The sequence below is a fragment of the Thunnus albacares genome, chromosome 16 (genome assembly GCF_914725855.1).
Source record: "Thunnus albacares chromosome 16, fThuAlb1.1, whole genome shotgun sequence".
NCBI classification, from domain to species: Eukaryota; Metazoa; Chordata; class Actinopteri; order Scombriformes; family Scombridae; genus Thunnus; species Thunnus albacares.
In genome coordinates, this window is record NC_058121.1 from 7,890,579 (window position 1) to 7,911,503 (window position 20,925).

Genomic DNA, 20,925 nt, shown 5'->3' on the forward strand with positions numbered 1-20,925 from the left:
AAAAGTGTTATATAAAGTTTTATTAACTTTCAGAGAATGACAACAATAGGCATTGCAAGCAAAAATTCTGCTTAATGGGTAGCTGTGCACACACACACACACACTGTTAACCTTTATTCAGGCAAACGCCGTCTAACTCCAGCCCTCGTGTCTACTGAGGGTCGACCACCAGACCGGTTCTCGGGCTCTTCTGCATCAGACCTGACTGCTGTTTGCAGGTTCGAGTCCGTTCCCCAGAGCAGGCTGGTTCACACACATAGAGAAGTCTCCGCTGAGGACTAACTAGGACTGACGGTCGGCTGATCCAGAGGCGGCGGGGGCAGCGGCGGGGTCCGACGGTCTGTCGTCACCCTGCTGCCTGTTGTCGTCGGGGACAGGCAGCCGGTGGAAGCGCTGCAGGGCCTGAGCTACTTTCTCTGGGCAGATGTTGTAAACCGGATGAGTCGGAGCCTACGAACGGAGAACAAGAGGAAAATAAGACATTTACTGTAGCAGAATGTTTAGTTTGAAGCCTCTATATATCTGCTCTGATCTGGTGTGGGTGTAATTACAGTTCCAGTATTAAACACTGTTCACTGCCTCCGCCGTCCACAGAGACTTTTCATTGATTTCTTGACAATGAAACTGGCCTGTTAAAGAATCAATTTTTATCAACACTTCTAATCAGTGGAGTATATGAAACTCACAAACTCAAATAAATGAATAAAAAAAAATAATAATTCACCCGTCAGTGTGTGTGTGTGGAGGCAGACTGTGTGGGCGTCTCAGAGAAGTTAAAACATGTAGTTTTAAATCAACATGACGAAAGAAATACCACAAACAAAAACATTTCACAACAAACAGCTGTAAATATATTACGACAGCCCCCGTGATAAATACTACTTCTTCAAGTTTGTCAACCAGACTCGGTCGAGCTTGACGGTGGATGAAAACGTTACAATGCAATCTAATGCAACACCACCACAGAGTGCAGCCTCAGAAAATTTCCAGAGTTGAATCAACACTGATGTCATTTGAGAAAAAAAAAAAGAGAACATAATAAAGCTGACAGACGGTGTTTGTTGCAGGACTCATGTATGGATCAGATTGTACGTTTGTTCCTTTCTTTATTTAAAACTATAAAGTCATGTCACTACAGATGAGATAAAAAAAAAAAACCAAACCGCTGCTGAGATGCACAACTATGCTGACTGTTGCATTATGTATCATAGTGTAAGAGCAGATATGCGTATGGGAAGGACTTGCTTTAGTGCCAGTAATACAACAGGAAACAGGAAAATAAAACCAACACCACTGCGGGGTGTCATTCACATCTTTAAGTGAAACCACATGTCATTTGTCTTATTTCGATAGCTTTAACTTCCCACCAAACATCTGTCTGAGCCTGTCATCGAAACCAAACCCGATCAGAAAATAATCTCCGGAGACCGTCGCGCTGAAAAAAAAAAAAAAATAAAAGGCATGTCATAAATTTAAAATGCAAATGCGAAGGAACGATTTCATGCTTTCTTGACTGTTAACGCGTGTACGTGAAACTGGGTTCAGATGAGAATGCGTTCTGCACGCTGCTGATGTGAAAACCGAGCCAATACTTTAATAATTTACCACATGGAGGAAAAATGAGAAGATGAAAGAGCATCAAAGGCAAAATGAGCATCTGATGAGAACGTTGTTTTTTTTAAAAAGCCTTCATTTAAATTAATTTCCACGATGTTCTTTTTCCACGACCTGCTGATACACACGACGTCTGCAGACTCTGTTATTCGAACCGTTCAATCATCAGAACTAATCACATCATGTTGTTTGGTAATAAGTTAAATAACACTATGACAGCCAGACTAATGCTGGTCTTTTTTTTTGACATTTGAGGATAAATTACATTCTGCTGATGCTTCAGCAGACTGTTATTTTCCTGCTATATATTTACATATCCAATCAGGGGTTGTTTTTTTTTTTTGCAGGCAACCCTCCAATTTGGTTATTAAGACAGATATGACAAAGATCTGTGCTGGATGCAGCGTCTTTTAAAAAACATTATTCTTAGCAGATTCTGCTAAGGTGTATTTGTACTGCAGGAGGATTTCTGCAGGTGCCAGAGGGAACATAAATGAATTGTAGGAGGAGAAGTTTGAGCTACTTGTTTTAATGCTCCATCCTTGGACTCAGGCTGATCTTTTGCATATTTATTGTCACAAGAACCAAAAAACTAGCAGCTATGACAGGCTGACTACACACCGCCCACCAGCATGAGGCAGCTAGTACACCTTAAAGCAAGACTTCCTGTAGCCTCTACTGGTTGCCTGACAGGTTCACAGTGACTCGAGGAAGTCACAGCGCCCGTGCAAGAAATAGTTCCACACATAACCCCCGTGAACAACCACAAACTGTCATTTTTATATATGTTCATTATATACATTGGTATGTATATATATGTTCTTCAGAGGTGCTGGTAGGTGGATTTAGTTACTGTTGGACTGAGCTAGGCTGGCTGTTTCCCATCTTGAGAGTGGTATCAATCTTCTCTAACTCTCAGCAAGACAGAACAAAACCTACAGCAAACAATAGCAAACAGTTTCTAGCAGTAAATAATATATACTTCTCCCTCCCTGCCCTGCTGCAGACTCACCAATCTGTTCTCCTCCCTGCCGAGGATCGTCTCATGATGGAAGTCCATGTTCCCAAAGTGCTGTGCTATCGAGAGGCCGCTCAGGCAGTAACACGTGTGGTAAAAATCTCTGGATCTGAAGACACATGAAGACATAATACAGGACAGTGACGGGAGTTAAACCGTGTAAATCAGAAGTCTGTGTAGAGAGAGAGAGAGAGAGAGTGTGTGTGTGTGTGTGTGTGTGTGTGTGTGTGTGTAGATGGTGTGGTACTGACTTGCCGGGTTTATCCAGCAGGCCTCCTGTTGGGTTCTGGCAGCACAGGAGGATGTACTCCTGCAAGGCCTGCTGCTCAAACATCCACCGCTGCAGACTCAGCTCCGACTCTCCTTGACGACATCATAGAGGCAAACAGAAATGTCATTAATATTTTCAGTTTTCGCTTTAAAAAACAAACAGAAGAGATCAAATTAAAGCTGAACATTTATGCGCATTTGTTTTGAATTTTCAAAAAAGATTGAAAAATGGTTGAAAAGTGAAAATTCTAGTGCATACATTCAATAGTTCAACCACTTTATAGTTGACTTTGAAGGATTCTGCACATTACCAGCTTTTTCCTTTCCATTGTACGATGCATTTAGTGAGCTGTGCTAACTACAACAGGACTTTCCTCACTGTGAACTGTGACCATCGGTGTCTTCTCGCAGCAGCAAACACACAGTTTAAAGTCGTTCTCTCCGTTTAAAACGAGCTGTGAGGCTTCTGGATCGACAATTTGCTAAAACTGAAACAGATGAGTCTATATTCATTCTCTCCTTACTTCATATCAGGCTTTCAAGGCTCAGAGCGCAACCACACTGACTCTCATTCAGTGCAGCCAACCCGACGGAGGAAACACAACCCAGCACAGGAAAAAACACTGCTGTAATTCCACAAAAAAAAAAAAAAAAAAAAAAAAGCCACCTGGAAATCAAATCCCTGCTGTGAGGCGCCAAGACTGACCACTACGCCTCTGTGATTCTCCAGTACAGCTCTGAAAACTTTACACACTTAGAGAGTTTTACTGTTGTCACTGATTTTATGCTGATTGTGTGGAAAAAGTTTCAGGCCGAGTGAAACCATTTCATGTCATTATTCTCCCATATCGTCTTCAAAAAAGGTGAAAGCAGTTAACCGCTTTTCATTTTGTCACGACGCTCGTTTTCACAGCTTTCTTTATGAATAATGGTGACACATGGTGCTTGTGCTGCTGCTGGGACTTAATGAGGAGTACCTTCTTTGAATAAGGCTCTGTGGAGTAGAGGTAGGAGTCCAGCCTGCCAGAAAGAGTAGCAGCCATCCACCAGTTTATTACAGCGGCCCTGGAAGCCTCCCTCGAAGCGCATCTGTCTGCTGACCACCCACCGCTGAGGACGACACACCACAAAACACATTTAATATGATTAAGAAGACGTTTTAAACACGCGCACACACACACACACGGCGCAGACGACAGAGAGTTTCCTCTTCGTACGAGAGCTGGAATCCCACGGGGGGGTCGTGCGGGTGTAATTCATATTTTCTAAATGGAAAGGATTTTGCAATATCGCTGCCATGGAAACCACTAATTGGTGCCCGTTCAGTCTGTGCAGCTTTGGATTGAGTTATTATGGAATATTGAGGGGGGGGGTTTAATACCAGCTGGGGTGTAGTCTGTCTGAAGGTTGGACGGTGTTTAGATTATTAACTTCAGTCGGTGGATTCATCTCAACACACTGAAGACCAGAGAGGCAGATGGGGAAAAAAACTCAAGTGTTTCGACTAAAAAGAAAGAAAGAAAGAAAAGTTGAGCAGGGGGAAAAAGATCTGTGGGTTCTCGAGGCTCGCTAACGTCGAGCTTGAGCGGGATTTACTGTTTCGTACGAATGCCAGTTTCTGCAGAGTAGACGCAGACAAGTTTAACAGAAACATGAGGAATATGCTTCATATTTGATGTTTTATGTTCATTCTGGCCTTCATTCGTTTGAACAATTAATACCTTAGCGAGATGTCTACATGCCAACATCCTTTCTGTTTCAGTAACAGGGAAATAAAAACTTTTTTTTTTTTTTTTTAAATCTTTTATCAGTAATCTACATCATAAATTCTTTATGCATACTGAGCAGAAGCCTCAGAACAAACTGGTTATTCACTGGCCCGGGCTGCTGCTTCCTTTTTTTTTTTTCTACGCTTGATGGGTGATGTGTCAAATTGTTCTCTGCAATAAAATTTTTCATACTCAAATGAAGCAGCTGACTTTGATACACGTGTTAATAATTAACGCCGCTTAGACATCTGCGTCATACGGCTTCACGCTGACGTTCGTTGCTTCTGAACATTCAAAAGCACTTTTTAAAAAAAAGAAAATAATGTTTTATTTTCTTCATTTGGTATTTTTTTTGCAGTCATGTTCTCAAATTCCTATTAAAAAAAAAAAAAAAAAAGGCAGATGACTACACTGTTGATTGTCGTCATTATAACTGCAGCGATGCCAGAACTGAGAGTTTCCATCAACATGAGTCTCTGTGTTAACGATTATTTCGTTCTTTCGGGGATGAAAGTGGGATTGTTTTCATCCAGTGTGACTCATGCTAGATCACTTGATAAAAAGACAACTTCATAAAAGCCGTTTCCGTTCGCACCCACTGCCATACCGCATTATTGTAAAGAAAGAAAATGACTCTCATAAAAAAAAAGAAAAGAAAATCTACTGTGCATGAGAACACTCAGACTTCCTCTTCTTTTCACACAGATGTTTTCACACTCATCAGATACTATGAATAAATACCACAAAAGTCACTTATTTTTAACAGCTGATGATCTTTTTTGTTTTTTTTTTTAGATTTGTATGTTCAATGTATTAATCATTTAGTCTAAAAATCTCTCAAAACATCCCAGAGCCCAGTATGACATCTTCAAATGTCACTTTTTGTCCAAAACCACAGTTGAGAACAAAAATATTAAAAACAGAAAAGTGGAAAATCCTCATCTTCAACAAGCTGCCAGATTTGATGCTTTTTTTTTTTTTTTTTTTGCTTAATAAATGACAATTCATCCGTTTTCAAAACTCTTCTATCATCTAATCACGATATTAAACGTTGTCAGACTTGTTTTGTTTGTTCACTGCTCTGACATTCATAGTCGTATCTGCTGTGGAGCGATGACAAGTGTTGTGCAGATACAGCAGGTGAGTCATACTGCTGGAGATATTCTGGACCTGGTGTTGACTTTCAACCTTTGCTGCACCACCAAAGTCCGTCTCCGCCCCGGCTGGCACCTCCTGCTCCACGCTGACGCTCGGGTTAAACCGCTGAGACAGAAATCCATATGTTGGAGGTTTCCAGGGGGACGGACGGTGACACGGGATGTTAACCTGTGACATTGGCCGCTACCACACGACTGCACAGTATAAAGAAGGAAGGGGGAGGGGGGGGGGGGGGGGGGAGGGGTTTACCAGCCTGCTAGCATGCAGTGAGCAGGTTTTCTGACTGGTTGCATGCAAATTTTAGCTTTATTATTAAACAGAGTTTGAATATGTGCTAAAGTACGGTGGCGGTTGCTGAGATAGCGCTTTACATCCTTGACTTTTTTGAATTTTAAGTAGTAATTCTTCCTGAATGATGACTGTAAACGGCGACAAACAAACAAACAAACACACTAGCTGTGTTCCTTGTTGGCTGCGAGCTGACACACCGTCTCTTTTGTCTTTTCTTGTTGACCTTAAGCTCTGTGTCAGTAAGCATCTGCCCTGCTGCAGACTCTCTGAGCAAAACACTAAAGCTCCATCCGCACTAAAAGCTCCGAGGCTGCTGTTCTCTCCCCCCCCCCCCCCCCCCCGCAGGGATCAAAAGCGAGTCTCGATGGTTACAACACACCAGCCACTGTAGACAAACTGATGGAAACTTTGTCCCTCCGATATGCCAAGAGCCTGGTGGCAACGTAAACAACTAAAATGAAAGAATGTCGCTTCGAGCTCCAGCTGGAAATAGTTTTATGCCGCAAATAAAAATAATATGACTGAATACGAGGAAACAGATCTCAGGTGCGGGAAGAAAGTCGGTCTAAGAAAGGAAAAGAAACAGATGCTGTGAGCGTTCCTTTGTGTAATATTTTAAAGCGATCCGGGTCTTCGGCAGGACATTATCAGTGGTTTTATTAATAAAATCTGGCTCTGGGTTGTAACGCTGCCTTCTTATTTTTATCACAGCCGTGTGTGTTTCTACTCGGCCCTTCACAGCCTCTAAAGGGATATTGCTTTAGCACAAAGGCTCTGTTGTGACGGATATTGATAACATCCTTTTTTTGGTTGGAGCCAAGTGGTATCTGAGGTTACTGGGTGCAGAGGTTATTCATGTCATTCTTTTGTAATGGAAAAAAAAAAAAAAAAGAAGTGAAGTGTGGCTGTGAAAATGTAACGCGATGGGAGTTTCTCACCAGCAAGGCTTTGAGATCCAGCATGTGTTCTTTACCCAGGATGACGAGGGCGGCCGTGCCACAGAAAGTGTAGCCGCCGTGGGCCTCCAGACCCGGCACTCCGCTCAGACCACCTTCCCAGTTCTGACACCTACACGCAGACAAAAAAAAACCCAAAAAACTATAAAACGCTTGTTTTGCTGGACTGAGAACAGGGCAGATTGTGATTTATGGAGAAATACTGTACCTGAGGATCCAGTTAGTCGTGTCCTCAAACAGTTTAGGTGTGAGGATGTTTGTGAGCGATGCTACTGAGGCTGCACAATACGCACTCCTATCATAAAAAAAAAAAAAAAAAGTGGGGGAAAAAAAAAAACAGACTGATACAGATCAACAAAGAGAGACAGGGTTGAGCAGGAAGTCTGCTCTTCCTACACTTACACATTATCTTCCAACACGCTGTATTTTTAGACTGCCAGCAGACCAAATATAAACAGCCGTTTTGCTTTTTGTTCTGTCACATTGTTTCAGTTTGTACTACCTGAGTTTCCTCTGCTGTCCTGAGCTTGTAAAGCTTTACGACTTAATGACTCATTGGGAATTCAAAGATAAGGCTGGTGTCAACGTCGCCTTTTATTATCATCAACAAATCTCCTGACGACACCAGAAATGGACAATTAATTGACCTTATTTATGAGTAAGGCTGCAACTAATAATTAATGTCATTATCGATGAATCCACCGATTATTTTCTCCATAAAGTTCCCATGGTGATGTCTTCAAATTTATTGTTTTGTCGAGTCAACAGTTCAAAATCCAAAGAAATTCAATTTATTATTGATTATTAAAGTAATTACTGATTAACTTTATGTTGACTTATCAGTTATTCGACTGATTGTTGCAGCTCTGTTCATGAGTATCATCTGTGTATCTAAAGTCTATTCTAGCTTATTTCTCTGTGCCAAAGAACTCTGCAGTTGTCCAAAAACTATGACAAAAGGCATAAAGGCTCAAATTGTTGTGTTTGACTGACATTTTCTGTCATTACAGAGAACACAGACGGTGTAGTTTCAATAGTGAAGTGTATTTTCTAGTGTAAATATGGGAACATTCCCGAGAGCACTCTCAGAGGTGTCTGCCTGACATAAAGCTGCTCCCATGAGATTAAAAATACAGTCGCAGATACACCGGATAAACTCGTTTAATCAAGGACTCTTCAGGGGATTTGTAGAAGATAATAAAAGGACAAAATAACACTTGTGTTACTAGGAATTCACAGCAGACATGAGACGTCAGCGACGTGTAAGCGCTACTGAAGTGTCCACACTGTCAGCAGCACAGTTCCTGAGGAGCTTCACCTGTCTGAGTGATATCAAACATTTACTGGACAAAGTCATTCATTTACTTTCAGTAAGTAATTGAAATAGCTTCCATGTGGAGCATGCATAAAGAAGTGTTTTTATTTATTAATGCATTCATTTCCTCTTCCCAACGTAGCTGTTTACTCCTATAGTGAAAGCAGAGAGCTGATAATGAGACTGGAGGGTTTGATAAATCATTAATGAAATGGTTGATAAGTTCTCAACATGAAGTGTATTGGTGAGAAATGTGCTTATTGGTTGCCGTCCAGTGGAAACCATTTCAATTTGGTGATCTTTGAGCTTTCAGATCAATTAAACAATAAAATGCTTCCTTTATGAGTTGATAAGAGTTCTCCTGCCTCTAAAAACCTGCTGATAGAACCTTCTAGATGATCTCTCTCACTTAAAACCAGGCTGCTTTAAAGTCGACGTTGTGTGGAGATGCACGCTTCTCACGAGGCGGCGACTGATAGCGAACCAGCCTGAGAGAAAGCGAGTTTAAATAAAACGTAACGACGGCTGAGCGTTAATTGGTTGGCGACAGATAACAGCCTCCGTCGAGAGTGAAGACGTAACTTTGACTTTTAAGGCTTGTTGTTCAAACGGAAGGCGACAAAAGGTCCTTATTAAAAACCCCACTGCCCTCACAGATTCAAAGAGAGAAAACACACACACACACACAAATACAGAAGCTCAAATAACACAAATACACTCTTATGTCTATGCGAGTGTTTCTCCTCTTCTCTATCAACACCAAAGGGGAACAAAAGAGCTTTAAATATATAAAAAAGAAAGATAGACATGCTTTTTTTTTTTTAAATCCTACAAATTTGGTGGAAAGAACCAAATTTGCAAATTTAGCTTTTAACACCGAGACATCACACGAGAATGAACAGCACCGTAGATATGAAATTTACTCTCATTTATGTTTGTGAAGTATGTTTTTCATTTTGTCATCTCACTCTATTGTGATGTATGAGTCTTCCTGTTGTTGTGCTAATAAAGCAAATACTGAATCAGGAGAAGGGAACAGAGGGTGGAGGGAGCGTTATCTTCCCCCCCTGAGCTCTCTCACCTGACATCCACCTCCCCTCCGACGTGCATCACAAAGGAGCCATCTGGCTGCTTCACTGACCATAGGAAATCTAACAGCTTCTCCCTGGAGAAGATCAGCACAGGAGGAGAGGAGTAGATTAGAAGGAGGAGGAGGAGGAGGAGAAGGAGGAGGAGGAGGAGGAGATATATGGTGATGTGGATAGAAGGGAAGCGATAAGGCAGAGATGGAGGGAGGGGAAGGCAGGAAGAAAAGTGTCAGTGCTGCAAATTTAATACAGCGTCGATGCAAAGTCAACACCTGCTGCCTAATCCTGCTTCACTTCAATGAAAAAAAACGGAATCAAACATTTCAGATAGAAGTGAACAGAAAATGAGCTGTAATCAAATAATTAGCCACTGGTTAAATAGCACCATGGAGATATTTCTGTCATATTCTGCTACAACTGTAACAACATTATAGTTAGTGTAGTGTAGTACTCCAAAAAAATGAATTATACATACACTAACTGATACAAAATTAATGGGAAAAAGCCCTTGCTTTAGTATTTATTTATAATCTGAAGGCTGCGACTTCAGTACAAAAACACTGATACCCTTGATGTGACTGCACATATTCAACAGCTGTATTTATAGTGCATCTTGTGACTCAGAGTTATGTTTCTCCGCCAACGCCACCATGACAAAGTTCCGATCTTGGCATCTGAAGTGATTTACGATATGAAAAACTTGTGAGCTTTGAAAATCCAGTGTTTTGCTGACAACAGAATTCATGGTCTATATCTAAGCTGCAAGTTAAGAGGAAGTGAGATGTTTGTGTACAGTTTCCTGACATCGTGTTCGGTGATATCTAGCTCATGTCAGTCAAAGAAACACACGTCCGATATAACTTATGACTCCTGTCTGTTCACATGTATATGGCCACTTTTAAGCTGTGTGTGGATGGAATTCCTGGTTGATCTTATGATGGATAAAGGGGGGGGGTAATGTGAGAAGAAAAGTTTCAGTCCTGGTATGCGGGACCGCAGGGTGAAACGGAGCTTGCGCGACCACGCTAGTACCTGTCTATAATGTTATAGGCTTCCTCTGTGCCGATGATGCAGAGGGCGTTGACGGCGGCGTAGGTGGGTGCGAGGTGGGCGTGCTGACCCGGTCCACCGGCGAAGCCTCCCGTTGGGCTCTGACAACGTGCCAAGAACTGACACACACTGGAGAGGGAAAAAAAAGACAAGGAGGTATGAACAAAAATGATTCCAGTTGTATGACCAAAAAGTGTTCAACAAAGTGTGTCTTGCGTATTTGCTTCCTGCATCTCCACTGATTATGTAACCATAACTAATGGAGATTTATGGGTTGAAGTTGTTAGCGTTAGACAGTGGTATAAAAGTAAGTAGTTTCTGCTTGAAGAAATCAATGATAACATTTCTTCTCATTATCAAAACAATCAGCGGTGAAGTGGGACTGAGTTTATTGGAAATCCTGCCTCCCGCAGCTCTGCTCATGAATCATGATGCCCTGTTTTGTAACTTCAGGCTATAAATCTGTCTGAAAAAAAACCAGTCTGTAAAGAATAAAATGCAATTAGCAGTCCACAGATAATACATCTAACAAATCAGTTGGTGCACCTGACGAGAACATGCTGGTTTGATCTCCATGACTACGCTGTTTTGAAAATCTATTAAAAAAAACTATGAATAAATAATAAACTGTCAACAGCAACCGAAGAATCATTTAACCCAGATATTGAAATGTTACATCGGTTACTATTGTGTAAAAAAGTGAGTGTGACACTGTAGTATCTCCAGTCTTAGAAAATCTGGGTGATGATTGATAGTGAGTGGAAAACAGGAACTGCAGCATGTTCATGTACGTTTATGATGTGATTGAGCCTCTCAGTTTATGTTTCAGATTAAGTGTGCTTTAGGGCACTATGTTTACATAAAAATCTGTTATTCTTGTCCTGAACACAGATACAATAAACATAGCTTGCTAAATTAAAAGTAAAATTCAATCACTGAATGATGGACTAAAGCGGCTGCTGTTCTCTTACGCTAACCCCAGGCCAACTGCTCGCTTTCTACAGAGGTTGTACTGATTTCAGTGTGAATATGTCTAATTGGGTATAAAGAAAGATGAAGCAGAAAAAGCACAAGCATGCACAACAAACTTTCCCTTAGAGCTGGAATGTGGGACTTTTGATTAATTACAAAAACACTGTCAGCGCCTGCGTACATCTCTCTCTCCCCCCCCTCTGTCCCCAGGAGCATTCTGTTAAGGGCAGAGGGGAAAAAATGTGATAGAGTCGTCAGATGAGGTAATTATCTATTTGTAGCCTATTTTCCCTCACAGAAATGTGTACTTCCAGCGCTTCCGGTGCACAAGTCACCACCATTTAAAAAACTACTGTGTACTGTGAAAGACAGAGAGGTTTATCTGGCAGTGATAGGCTTAATCAGCATTGTGTCAACACGTTTTGGCAACAAACAGACGTTCATTTATATGTAAAAGTTCCGCACTGCAGGTTTAAGACTTTAAAAAAAAAAACATTGCGAACATTTTTCTTTCATGAACGTCACTTGGAAAACACAGTCTGAAATCCATCAGAGCATCGGAGCTGTAATTCTGCATCTCAGGCTCTGCAGAACCCAAAAAACTGTGAAGCAAGCACCGCTGGGTTAGTCCCTGTAGCTGACGTGGCATTGAGCACAGACCATCCCGACCACAATTTCCTTTCTTTCCAGCCTCTGTGCTCTAAGCTGCAACCCTCACAAATGTCCTCTTCATCCTCCGCCGTGGAGAGAAATCACAAAACTGCAAGGATGCCTCGAGCCAACTGAGTTGGAAGGGAAACCTAGCTCTGGCCGACCAGCCCGGTGCCAATACTGACCTGAGAACAGTGTACATTTCATGGGACGGAGAAAGCAATCTGTTGTAGGTTGCATTGTTATAAATCCTTGAACAGGGCCTGTGTGTTTTTTGTGTGTGAGCACGAGGGCATCGCAGCGGCACTGGGCAGTGCCAGCCGGTGTGTTGGCAAGCCTCACAGTAATAATGAGAGTGTGGGTTGGCAGCCTGGCATCGCTACTTGCTTTGGGGCTTGCAGAGTGTTACTTTCGATTGGCAGTTATTTTAATCAAATGACATTTTGGTGGCAATACCAGCAACACGGTATGAAGTTACAGCTGCACAAACACGTCTTAAAAACATATACCTGTCTTTCCTGTTTAAGGCTGCATTCACACCGAGTCAGGCGGTGCAGCGTTCAGCCGCAGGGGTCGAGCGGAGGTGTGTGGGTTTATGGGCGTGTTAATTTGTGCTCTACAATGCAACCGCTGTGAAACAATCAGAAAATAACGTTTTATTGATCTGATTCACCGGCTTTTCTCGCTACCAGCGCTCCTTCTCTTAATTCACTCTCTAACTGACTCGACCACAGCTGCTCTCTCTCTCTCTTTTTCTCTCGTCTTTTTTTAAAATGAGTCAGGAAGCCGACGGCAAAGTCTAACTTTACTAATGTTATCAAGCGTCTTTGACCTCCCTCGTGACAAGAGTTTATAGCTCTTGTCAGTCTGATCTCCCGCTGTGACTTGACCACCGCAGCCTTCAGCCGCAGTGACGTCAGGTTGCGTTTCTCCAAAAGTTGATTCTGGCTCAATTTTCCAGCCGCAGTCAGCCGAGCCGCACTACCCCCGTTCAAATGAATGGGACGACTGGTGTTTTCGCCACACCGCCCCGATTTGGTGCGAGTGCAGCCGAATACCGTCACCACTGTTGTTAATCACAATTATCGGTCTTGGTGATTTCGGGGGAAATCATTACTTTCACTGCAGTTTTGTCTCCATGGCTATTAATTACAGAGGGTGTTCGATTACAGTGAAAATGAAGATTAATTGTAATTATGCAAACTACAGGGGCAATAAAAGATAAAACAATGCAGCTGTGACTAGTATCATACTGCACTAGAAAAACAAGCAGTGGCATGGCACGTTTTATTACTCATTGTAGGATTATTTAAGAGCTATACTTTTCAGAAAAAATGTCCTCTCTCTCTCTGTGTTGGATGATTAGAAAGAACTTTTTTCCTTTTTGTGGCTGATTTTATTTGTTTAGTTCTTTGTAATGTGATGTTGTATGTTCTTTTCCTGACAAATGTTGTGTGTCACCATGCAGAATTTTTGGTCCATATAAGTCAATTTGGGTTAGGGCACTTGAAAATGCACGACACAATAAACAAACGATTAAAATACTACTATTGTTGGAATAAGACCATTTAAGGCTGGTGTTTACTCCATCAGCACTGCTGGTCGGACGCTCCAATAGCTTCAGATGCCCCGCCTCCTCCCACATCTATCTGACATCTGATCGGGGGGTGGGGGTCAATCAGTCAATTTCTGTGACTTGCCATTTCACACAGTGATTGAACAGGCGTGCAAAGGTGTGAAAGGAGCCTGAGCCCACTTTTCATGCAAACAACTAACACTGGTAACAATGGGAACGTCTTATAGGAGCGAGTGAAAATGCGTGCAGCTATCCCTGTATTTCCATTCTATGAGTTTGCTTTTCATTCCATAACACATAAAACATTTGGTTTCCAACAAGGTTGAACAACAAGCCTTAGGTTTTGCTGCTGTAATTCATTATCTGTCAACATTTTTGCACTGCAGCAGCTACTGTAATAATTATGAGAAATATGTAACAGTAATAAAAAAAAAAGTCCTTGGCAGGGCACAGGCTTTATTTGGTTCTGTCTTTGCCCTCTGATAGTAGACTAATGGTCGAGTGCGAGTTGGTGTGCGTTTGTGTGTGTGTGTGTGTGTGTGTGTGTGACTCACTCGGAGGCGACAGCAGCAGGAATGGGCTCCTCTAGTAACTCCAGACTGTGAAGAATCCAGAAGCAAAGCCACGGTCTACTAGCATCCAGACACTGCTCGCACAGAGACAGACAAGCCCACACATACACCACATGATCAGATGGGCATCAGATGACCAATTATAGCAATAAACAAAATAGCGGGATCGGTCAGATGCAGAGATGGGAGAACAAGTCTGCCAGGGCAGACAGAGCACACGGGTAAGGAAATGACCGAGCTGAGGGCGCATGGAAAAAAGATCACACCACTTATTCTCAATGGTTGGTAAAAATGTGATGGTGTTTATAATACAAACAATACAGTAATGTGATGACTTTTGTGCTGTTTTTTTTAAAATTTTTTTTATATATAACATCATAACTTGGCTTCTAATTTCCACTGCTGCGGTCGTTTATTGAACATATAGACACAGCACGATGTCACTGCACGACAAACACACTTGCTGTCAATCTGCTTTTGTGGCTTCAAAGGGAGCACCACTGAAACCATGAAGGCTGAAGTCAAATCGGTTGGAGCTGGAGGTGGGAAGGACAAAAAATGCTTTACTTTTCGTTTTTCTGGCGAGAGCAGAGAATAGTTCACACACACACACAAAAACACAGAGGCGACCTTCCCGAGAGCAGACAAGCATATTTTTTTTTTTTGCAAAGTGAAAACAATGGTATTTCTATTTAAAGTAGAGTGAGAGGCAGTGAGTGTTACAGTCCTTCAGGTCTACACTAGTTTTACTGACTCACAGGAGCTAATGCAAACTAAAGGGGAGGACTAAATCCTATACATCCATCAGCCACAACATTAAAACCACTGACAGGTGAAGCGGACAACGCTGATTATCTCCTTACAATGGCGCCTGTCAAGGGATGGGATATATATTAGGCAGCGAGTGAACAGTCATTTCTTGAAGTTGATGTGTTGGACGCAGGAAAAATGGGCAAACGTAAAGATCTGACAAGGGCCGAATTGTGATGTGCGAGATGACCGGGTCAGAGCATCTCTGAAACAGCAGGTCTTATGGGGTGTTCCCAGTAGAACTGAACCATGGAGCAATGGAAGAAGGTGGCCTGGTCTGATGAATGACATTTTCTTTCACATCACGCAGACGGCCGGGTGCGCGCGTGTCGTTTATCTGGGGAAGAGATGGCACCGAGATGCACTGTAGGAGGAAGGCAAGCCGACAGAGACAGTGTTGATGCTCTGAGCGGTGTTCTGCTGGGAAACCTTGGGTCCTGGCATTCATGTGGATGTTACATTGACACGTTCCGCCTACCTAAAAATTGTTAGTACACCCCTTCATGGCAACAGTATTCTCTGATGGCAGTGGCCTCTTTCAGCAGGATAACACACCCTGCCACACTACAAAAACTGTTCAGGAACGGTTTAAGAAACATGACAAAGAGTTCAAGGTGTTGCCTTGGCCTCCAAATCCACCAGATCTCAATCTGATCGAGCGTCTGTGGGATGTGATGGAAAAACAAACCCGAACGTACAGGACTTAAAAGATCTGCTGCTAACGTCTTGGTGCCAGATACCAGAGGACACTTTCAGAGGTCTTTTGGAGTCCATGCATCTACAGGTCAGAGCTGTTTTGGTGGTACGAGGGGGGACCTACACAGTATTAGGCATGTGGTTTTAATGTTACAGCTGATCGACGTGTCAACAAGTTTATAAAAACACACATGGCAATAACATTTGTTTCAGCGTGTTTACCAGAAGTGTGATACTATACCTCATAAGCATCTGATAAGTGACGTAAGCCCTTCTTGAGATACTGGTAGTGTTGTTCCCGCAACAAACTTGGCCTGAAGGACAAACACAAGACAGAAGGATCGATTACAAACAGGCAGCAGCATCAGATCATGTTGATGCAGACACGTGAGAAACATATGACAGAAGAGTTCTTGTTCTTGCTACTTTGAATAATCGCCTGGAACTGTGCCTGCAAATATCAGGTCATAACACTCCAGGTAGTAAAAAATGGAAATTATGTTTTAAACAATCAGCTGGCCCTCAAGTCATTTTTCTCACTTTTTAGCCCTGCAGTCCATCCATTTGAAGCTTTACATTTTCATTTTCATTAAAAATTGAAAATCCAGGACTGTATCTGTAGATATTTTTAATAAACAAATCTAGAAATAAATCTAAGAGAAATAAATAAATACAATTATTTGCAGTTTAAAAGGCAGCAGCAGTTTATTCTGTTTATTTTATTTCAAGTATGTCGACTCATCTGCAGCTTCACGAGTTGCATTTTCTTCTGAATTTTTCATCCACTGTGTCACGCAAATAAAACCATCACTTTGCTCTGATTTACTCCTTTCACTTATCAAAGTATTCATTGTGAAAACCAATAAAAACTGATAACCGTGAGCCACACGCTGTTTCCCTGCATCACTTTAATGTCAATGTGCATGTGTGCGCCACAGGAGCACCAATGCAACTTTCATCTGCATCTGTAGAGCTCCTTACACACACACACACACACACACACAAAGACAGCTGACACTCTCCGCCTACCTCACCACCCACCCAGTCCTATTATTGCCTGCCCTTTTCATGCAGCGAGCGCTACGACGATTGTGATTACACTCTTCCTACACAGGGTTAGTCACAGATCGCTGCCAAAAGGTTTCATAGCAGCGATTCTGTAACACAACAACGGTCAGAGGGGAGGCACAGGACCGGCGCGAAGCGGCTAAAAAGCCAGTCGACTCGGCTGTTTTGATGTCGAGGACGGACCGGGCGAAAGACGAGTGTGCGAAACCTATAATCTCAATCTCAAGATGAGCAATCTGAAAAAGAAAAGAGGAAGAAAACACTTTGATGTTTTGGGCTTCATAATATACAGCACTGATATATTACTATCTCTACTTCCATTCAAATTTTATGTGAATTTTGGCAGAGATTGTGTTTTCATGATCTATTATTGTGCCAATTATTTTTCTGATTAATCAATAGGTTTATAAAACATCAGAAAGTAGTGCAAAATGCCCCAAACAATTCTGTGTCCAAAGTGATGCCAACGTGTTTTGTCCTGTTAAAGACAATCTGTGATCAAAAGAGTTGCTGATCACTAAATCAATTAATCAACTAACCATTTCAGCAGCTTCAAAAAGCCTTATTTGTATCAGTCTCATATTAGTTCTACTGGCAGTGTTTGGCAGATCATGGAAGGTATTTTTGTACCTTGTGTGTAAAGTACATGGTAGATACTGCTGAGGTTATTATTGGATTTGGTCCGAGGAGTTCACACAAAAATTACACATGGTGGGTTTTTAAAGGTATAAAGTGACAAAAAAGGAGGATTTTCTCCACTAAAACTAAATCCTGGCAATGTGGCATCATACAGAATTTACAGAATGTATGACTGAAAAATTGAATGGACATGAAATTATGACATGAATATGAATTTGGTTTCTAGCATAGACTCTTTATATACAGTGGATGGTTTCTAGTCTTGGGGTGGAGGTGGAAAGTTGGATTCCTGACCTCAATATTTCTAAAATCCTGGCTACAGCTCTGATATGACAGAGTCACTAAAGGGTGGAGCAAGCACTCACAACTTTCTTACATTAATATGAGAAAATTAATCTTTTATTAATAAAACAGTCTACTTACACCTGCAGTAATATCCCTGTGTTTAAGTTGACTTATTCAAATTAAATAAAGGAAACATTTAAAGACAATTTAAAAGTGCTTGCCCCATCTAGAGCAGTGGTTCTCAAAGTGGAGTCCGGGGACCCCTAAGGGTCCTTGAGGGGGTTCCAGGGGACCCCAGCAAAAATGAGAATAATTTATTTTCACTATGATTCCATTATAAGTAACATAATGACAGAGTGTATGACTGTTTTGAGTCATGGGTTTCATATACTTTCTGTAATAAAACATCTAAAAGCAAAAATTTTATCAGATGGGGGTCTGTGGTTAGTTTAGGGGTTCTTGACATGAAAAAGTTTGAAGCACTGATGTAGAGTATTTATGAATTCTATATAGATCTTTGCTCCTGGCTGGAAGCGCCCTAAAGGACTCCAAGAGATTTCATATAAATGAATCATCAGTCTACCAAATGAAGTTGGTCTTTTGCTTTACAGCCAACTTTTAGGGCGAGTCAGCACGTTTGCACCTGTTTTGCACCAGCATTTGTTTATTGGCAGATCTGGGTAGCAAAATATTACATATCAGCGTCATGTTTGAAAGAATACACCAGTGGATCTGCAGTGCAACCTGCTTCAAGTATGGTATGCAGGCCAAAGAATTACCAAAGACTGCAGTCCTAAAAAACACCACTTGGATGGTCTCCTCTCATTTTCACCTTTGTCCAAAAGTTGAAAGTGAACCTTTCCTCCTATACAGACAACAGATGACACTTTTAATCACATGACCTCTACTCATTAATACAATCATGTTTCTTGTAGCAGCATAAACTGAAGAAAAAATGTCCCCATTGGCAGCAGCGCCGGTGACATTCAGGTCCGAGCAGTTGTCATAGAAATGAGATGAGTCACCCTATTAAAGGGAGGACTGATAACAGCTGATAACGGGAGCAAAGTATGTGGGCTGATCAACACACCGTTTAAATAACAGCCATCATACATCACTGCACAGCCATCTCTATTAGCAAACAGCCACAGCCAATGAGCAGCAGTCCTTGGAAATGTGTCATAATCGCAGTAGATGCATCCGACATTATGACAGTCCTATGAATAGATGATCATCATTACTATGGCGACACAATATCTGAGCACTTTGTCGCTGCGGGTTTGAACATGCATGTGCATGCTTTTATGTAGCGCTGCAGCTAATTATTTACATTATGGCCTAGTCTGCCAGTTGTTGTTGATTTATTGTAACCATCAAATGTCTTGTTTTGTTCGATCAACACTCAAAAACCAGAGATTTTCAATGAACCGTGATGTAAAGACAAGGAAAAGCAGCAAATTCTCAACTTATCTATCAACTTAAGAGCTATCAAATGTCATTTTGCTTACATGTTTAATCAATTATCAAAAAAGTTGCTGATTCATTTTCTGTCGACCGAGTATCGCTTATTCATTGCAGCTCTACTTTAATGACATACAGCGATGTTATCAGGCCAATTTCATAGAATCACTGCACCAATATCTATCTCACACGTCTGAAGTTCATTCTCTGTCTTCTTCACATAAAAACATCACTCTCTCAGTGAGAATACTGCTGCATTCTTCTCTTACTAGCTAGCACATGATATTGATGATGATGATGCTCTAGCTGAACTTAAAACAATGTCATATTTAGTGAATTTATGATTTGTGTTTACAATATAAAACAATCCATCTCTTTAAAGAGTAATAATTGTGTAATTTATTGCCTTTTTATTATATTTTACATCTTAGTTGTTATCTTACTCCAGTCATTTAGAAATATGTGTCATATATAATCTGATTTTTTGAACCTTTAGTTAGTATCTTTGATAGCTGAGACAAAAAGACAGGGAAGTGACATAAATGTCTTCAGGGAAGATTTTTCCCAGGAAGAGACTTTCATGTCAGATGTGAGATGTGGGGTGATTGATGTTAAACGTAACATGATGTAAAAACGACAAACCTTTTCATTTGGTGGAAGCACAGACGGAAACTGTTCATGAGCTGCAGCACCACTGTGAGTACTTACTGTGGTAAACTGTGTATTTGCTTGTAAACACTGATGACTTCTTCGATGCTGCGTTCAACTTTTTTCTAGTTAAAAAGAGAAGACAGGAAGGAAGAGAGAGTGTAAACAGAGTAACAGACAGTGTGAAGCTGAAGCTTAAAGGCATGGATACATATCCACCAACCTGCTAGTCATTATTATTAATATTACATGTAGGATAGTTAATCTTATAATTGAAAGAAGGCTCAAGGTGTAGACTGATTCAGTACACTTCAAGTAACCTGGGAGAGAATTTGAGCATTTGGAAGAGCTTTATCACAAAATCAGCCAGTCTATCTTTAATTCTTGTGTCATGTTGAGCAATTTTAGACATAAACGACCGTTAACTTATCTAGAGCAGTTCTGTGCTGCATTTTCTTGGTACTTATCATCTGGCAGATGCAAATTAGTCATTTACATTAATGTGTTAAAAATGTCAGTGTTGTTGACATGGAGCGTGACATGACTGGGAGCCACAACAGGTGTTATACACCAAAAGCTTTGAGAAGTACCAGGCCTGTCACGTCAACTACTTTTGTTGGATGATATATTGTCCCAGAAATCATTGCGATAAACAATATTATTGTCATTTTAAGACCATTTTATGCCACAGTTGCAGTGAACATGGTAACACTGGTTCAAATACCGTATTTACCTTTTTGGGAGGTGGCAGGACCCCTTATTCACTTACACCATAGCCTACACACATCACAGCCCACGCACCTCCACTATACGTTCACTAGTGGGAATGAAGAGTTTTTGGAGAATACGGGGTTTCTAGAAATGGCAGGAGCCGTTTTTATTTGTCAGGGTGAGTGTGATGCCCACAAAAAAAAAAAAAAAAAAGAGTCCTTTTCTGTTTGTCTTAAAAAGAAAACAAACTCATAAAGCTAACTGTTGTTGAAAAGGAATTCACTCACTACTGTTTACAACTTCTTCC

The 20,925-nt window shown here is 41.3% G+C and overlaps 2 protein-coding genes across 2 annotated transcripts in view; one reads left to right on the top strand and one right to left on the bottom strand.

Annotated features, from left to right (window-relative positions):
- Positions 1-20,925, bottom strand: part of fntb (farnesyltransferase, CAAX box, beta) — a 22,540-nt gene continuing 1,615 nt past the window's right edge. The window contains exons 2-12 of the mRNA XM_044376208.1: positions 19,968-20,032; positions 16,048-16,120; positions 14,283-14,374; positions 10,512-10,658; positions 9,473-9,556; positions 7,285-7,371; positions 7,059-7,188; positions 3,880-4,012; positions 2,884-2,995; positions 2,627-2,741; positions 1-450 (exon numbers count right to left, since the gene is read on the bottom strand). Coding sequence (XP_044232143.1) covers positions 283-450; positions 2,627-2,741; positions 2,884-2,995; positions 3,880-4,012; positions 7,059-7,188; positions 7,285-7,371; positions 9,473-9,556; positions 10,512-10,658; positions 14,283-14,374; positions 16,048-16,120; positions 19,968-20,032 — 1,206 coding nt within the window. The 3' untranslated portion in view covers positions 1-282. The remainder of the gene's footprint in view (positions 451-2,626; positions 2,742-2,883; positions 2,996-3,879; positions 4,013-7,058; positions 7,189-7,284; positions 7,372-9,472; positions 9,557-10,511; positions 10,659-14,282; positions 14,375-16,047; positions 16,121-19,967; positions 20,033-20,925) is intronic.
- Positions 14,381-20,925, top strand: part of rab15 (RAB15, member RAS oncogene family) — a 21,627-nt gene continuing 15,082 nt past the window's right edge. The window contains exon 1 of the mRNA XM_044376211.1: positions 14,381-14,521. The gene's annotated coding sequence lies outside the window, so the exon portion shown is untranslated. The remainder of the gene's footprint in view (positions 14,522-20,925) is intronic.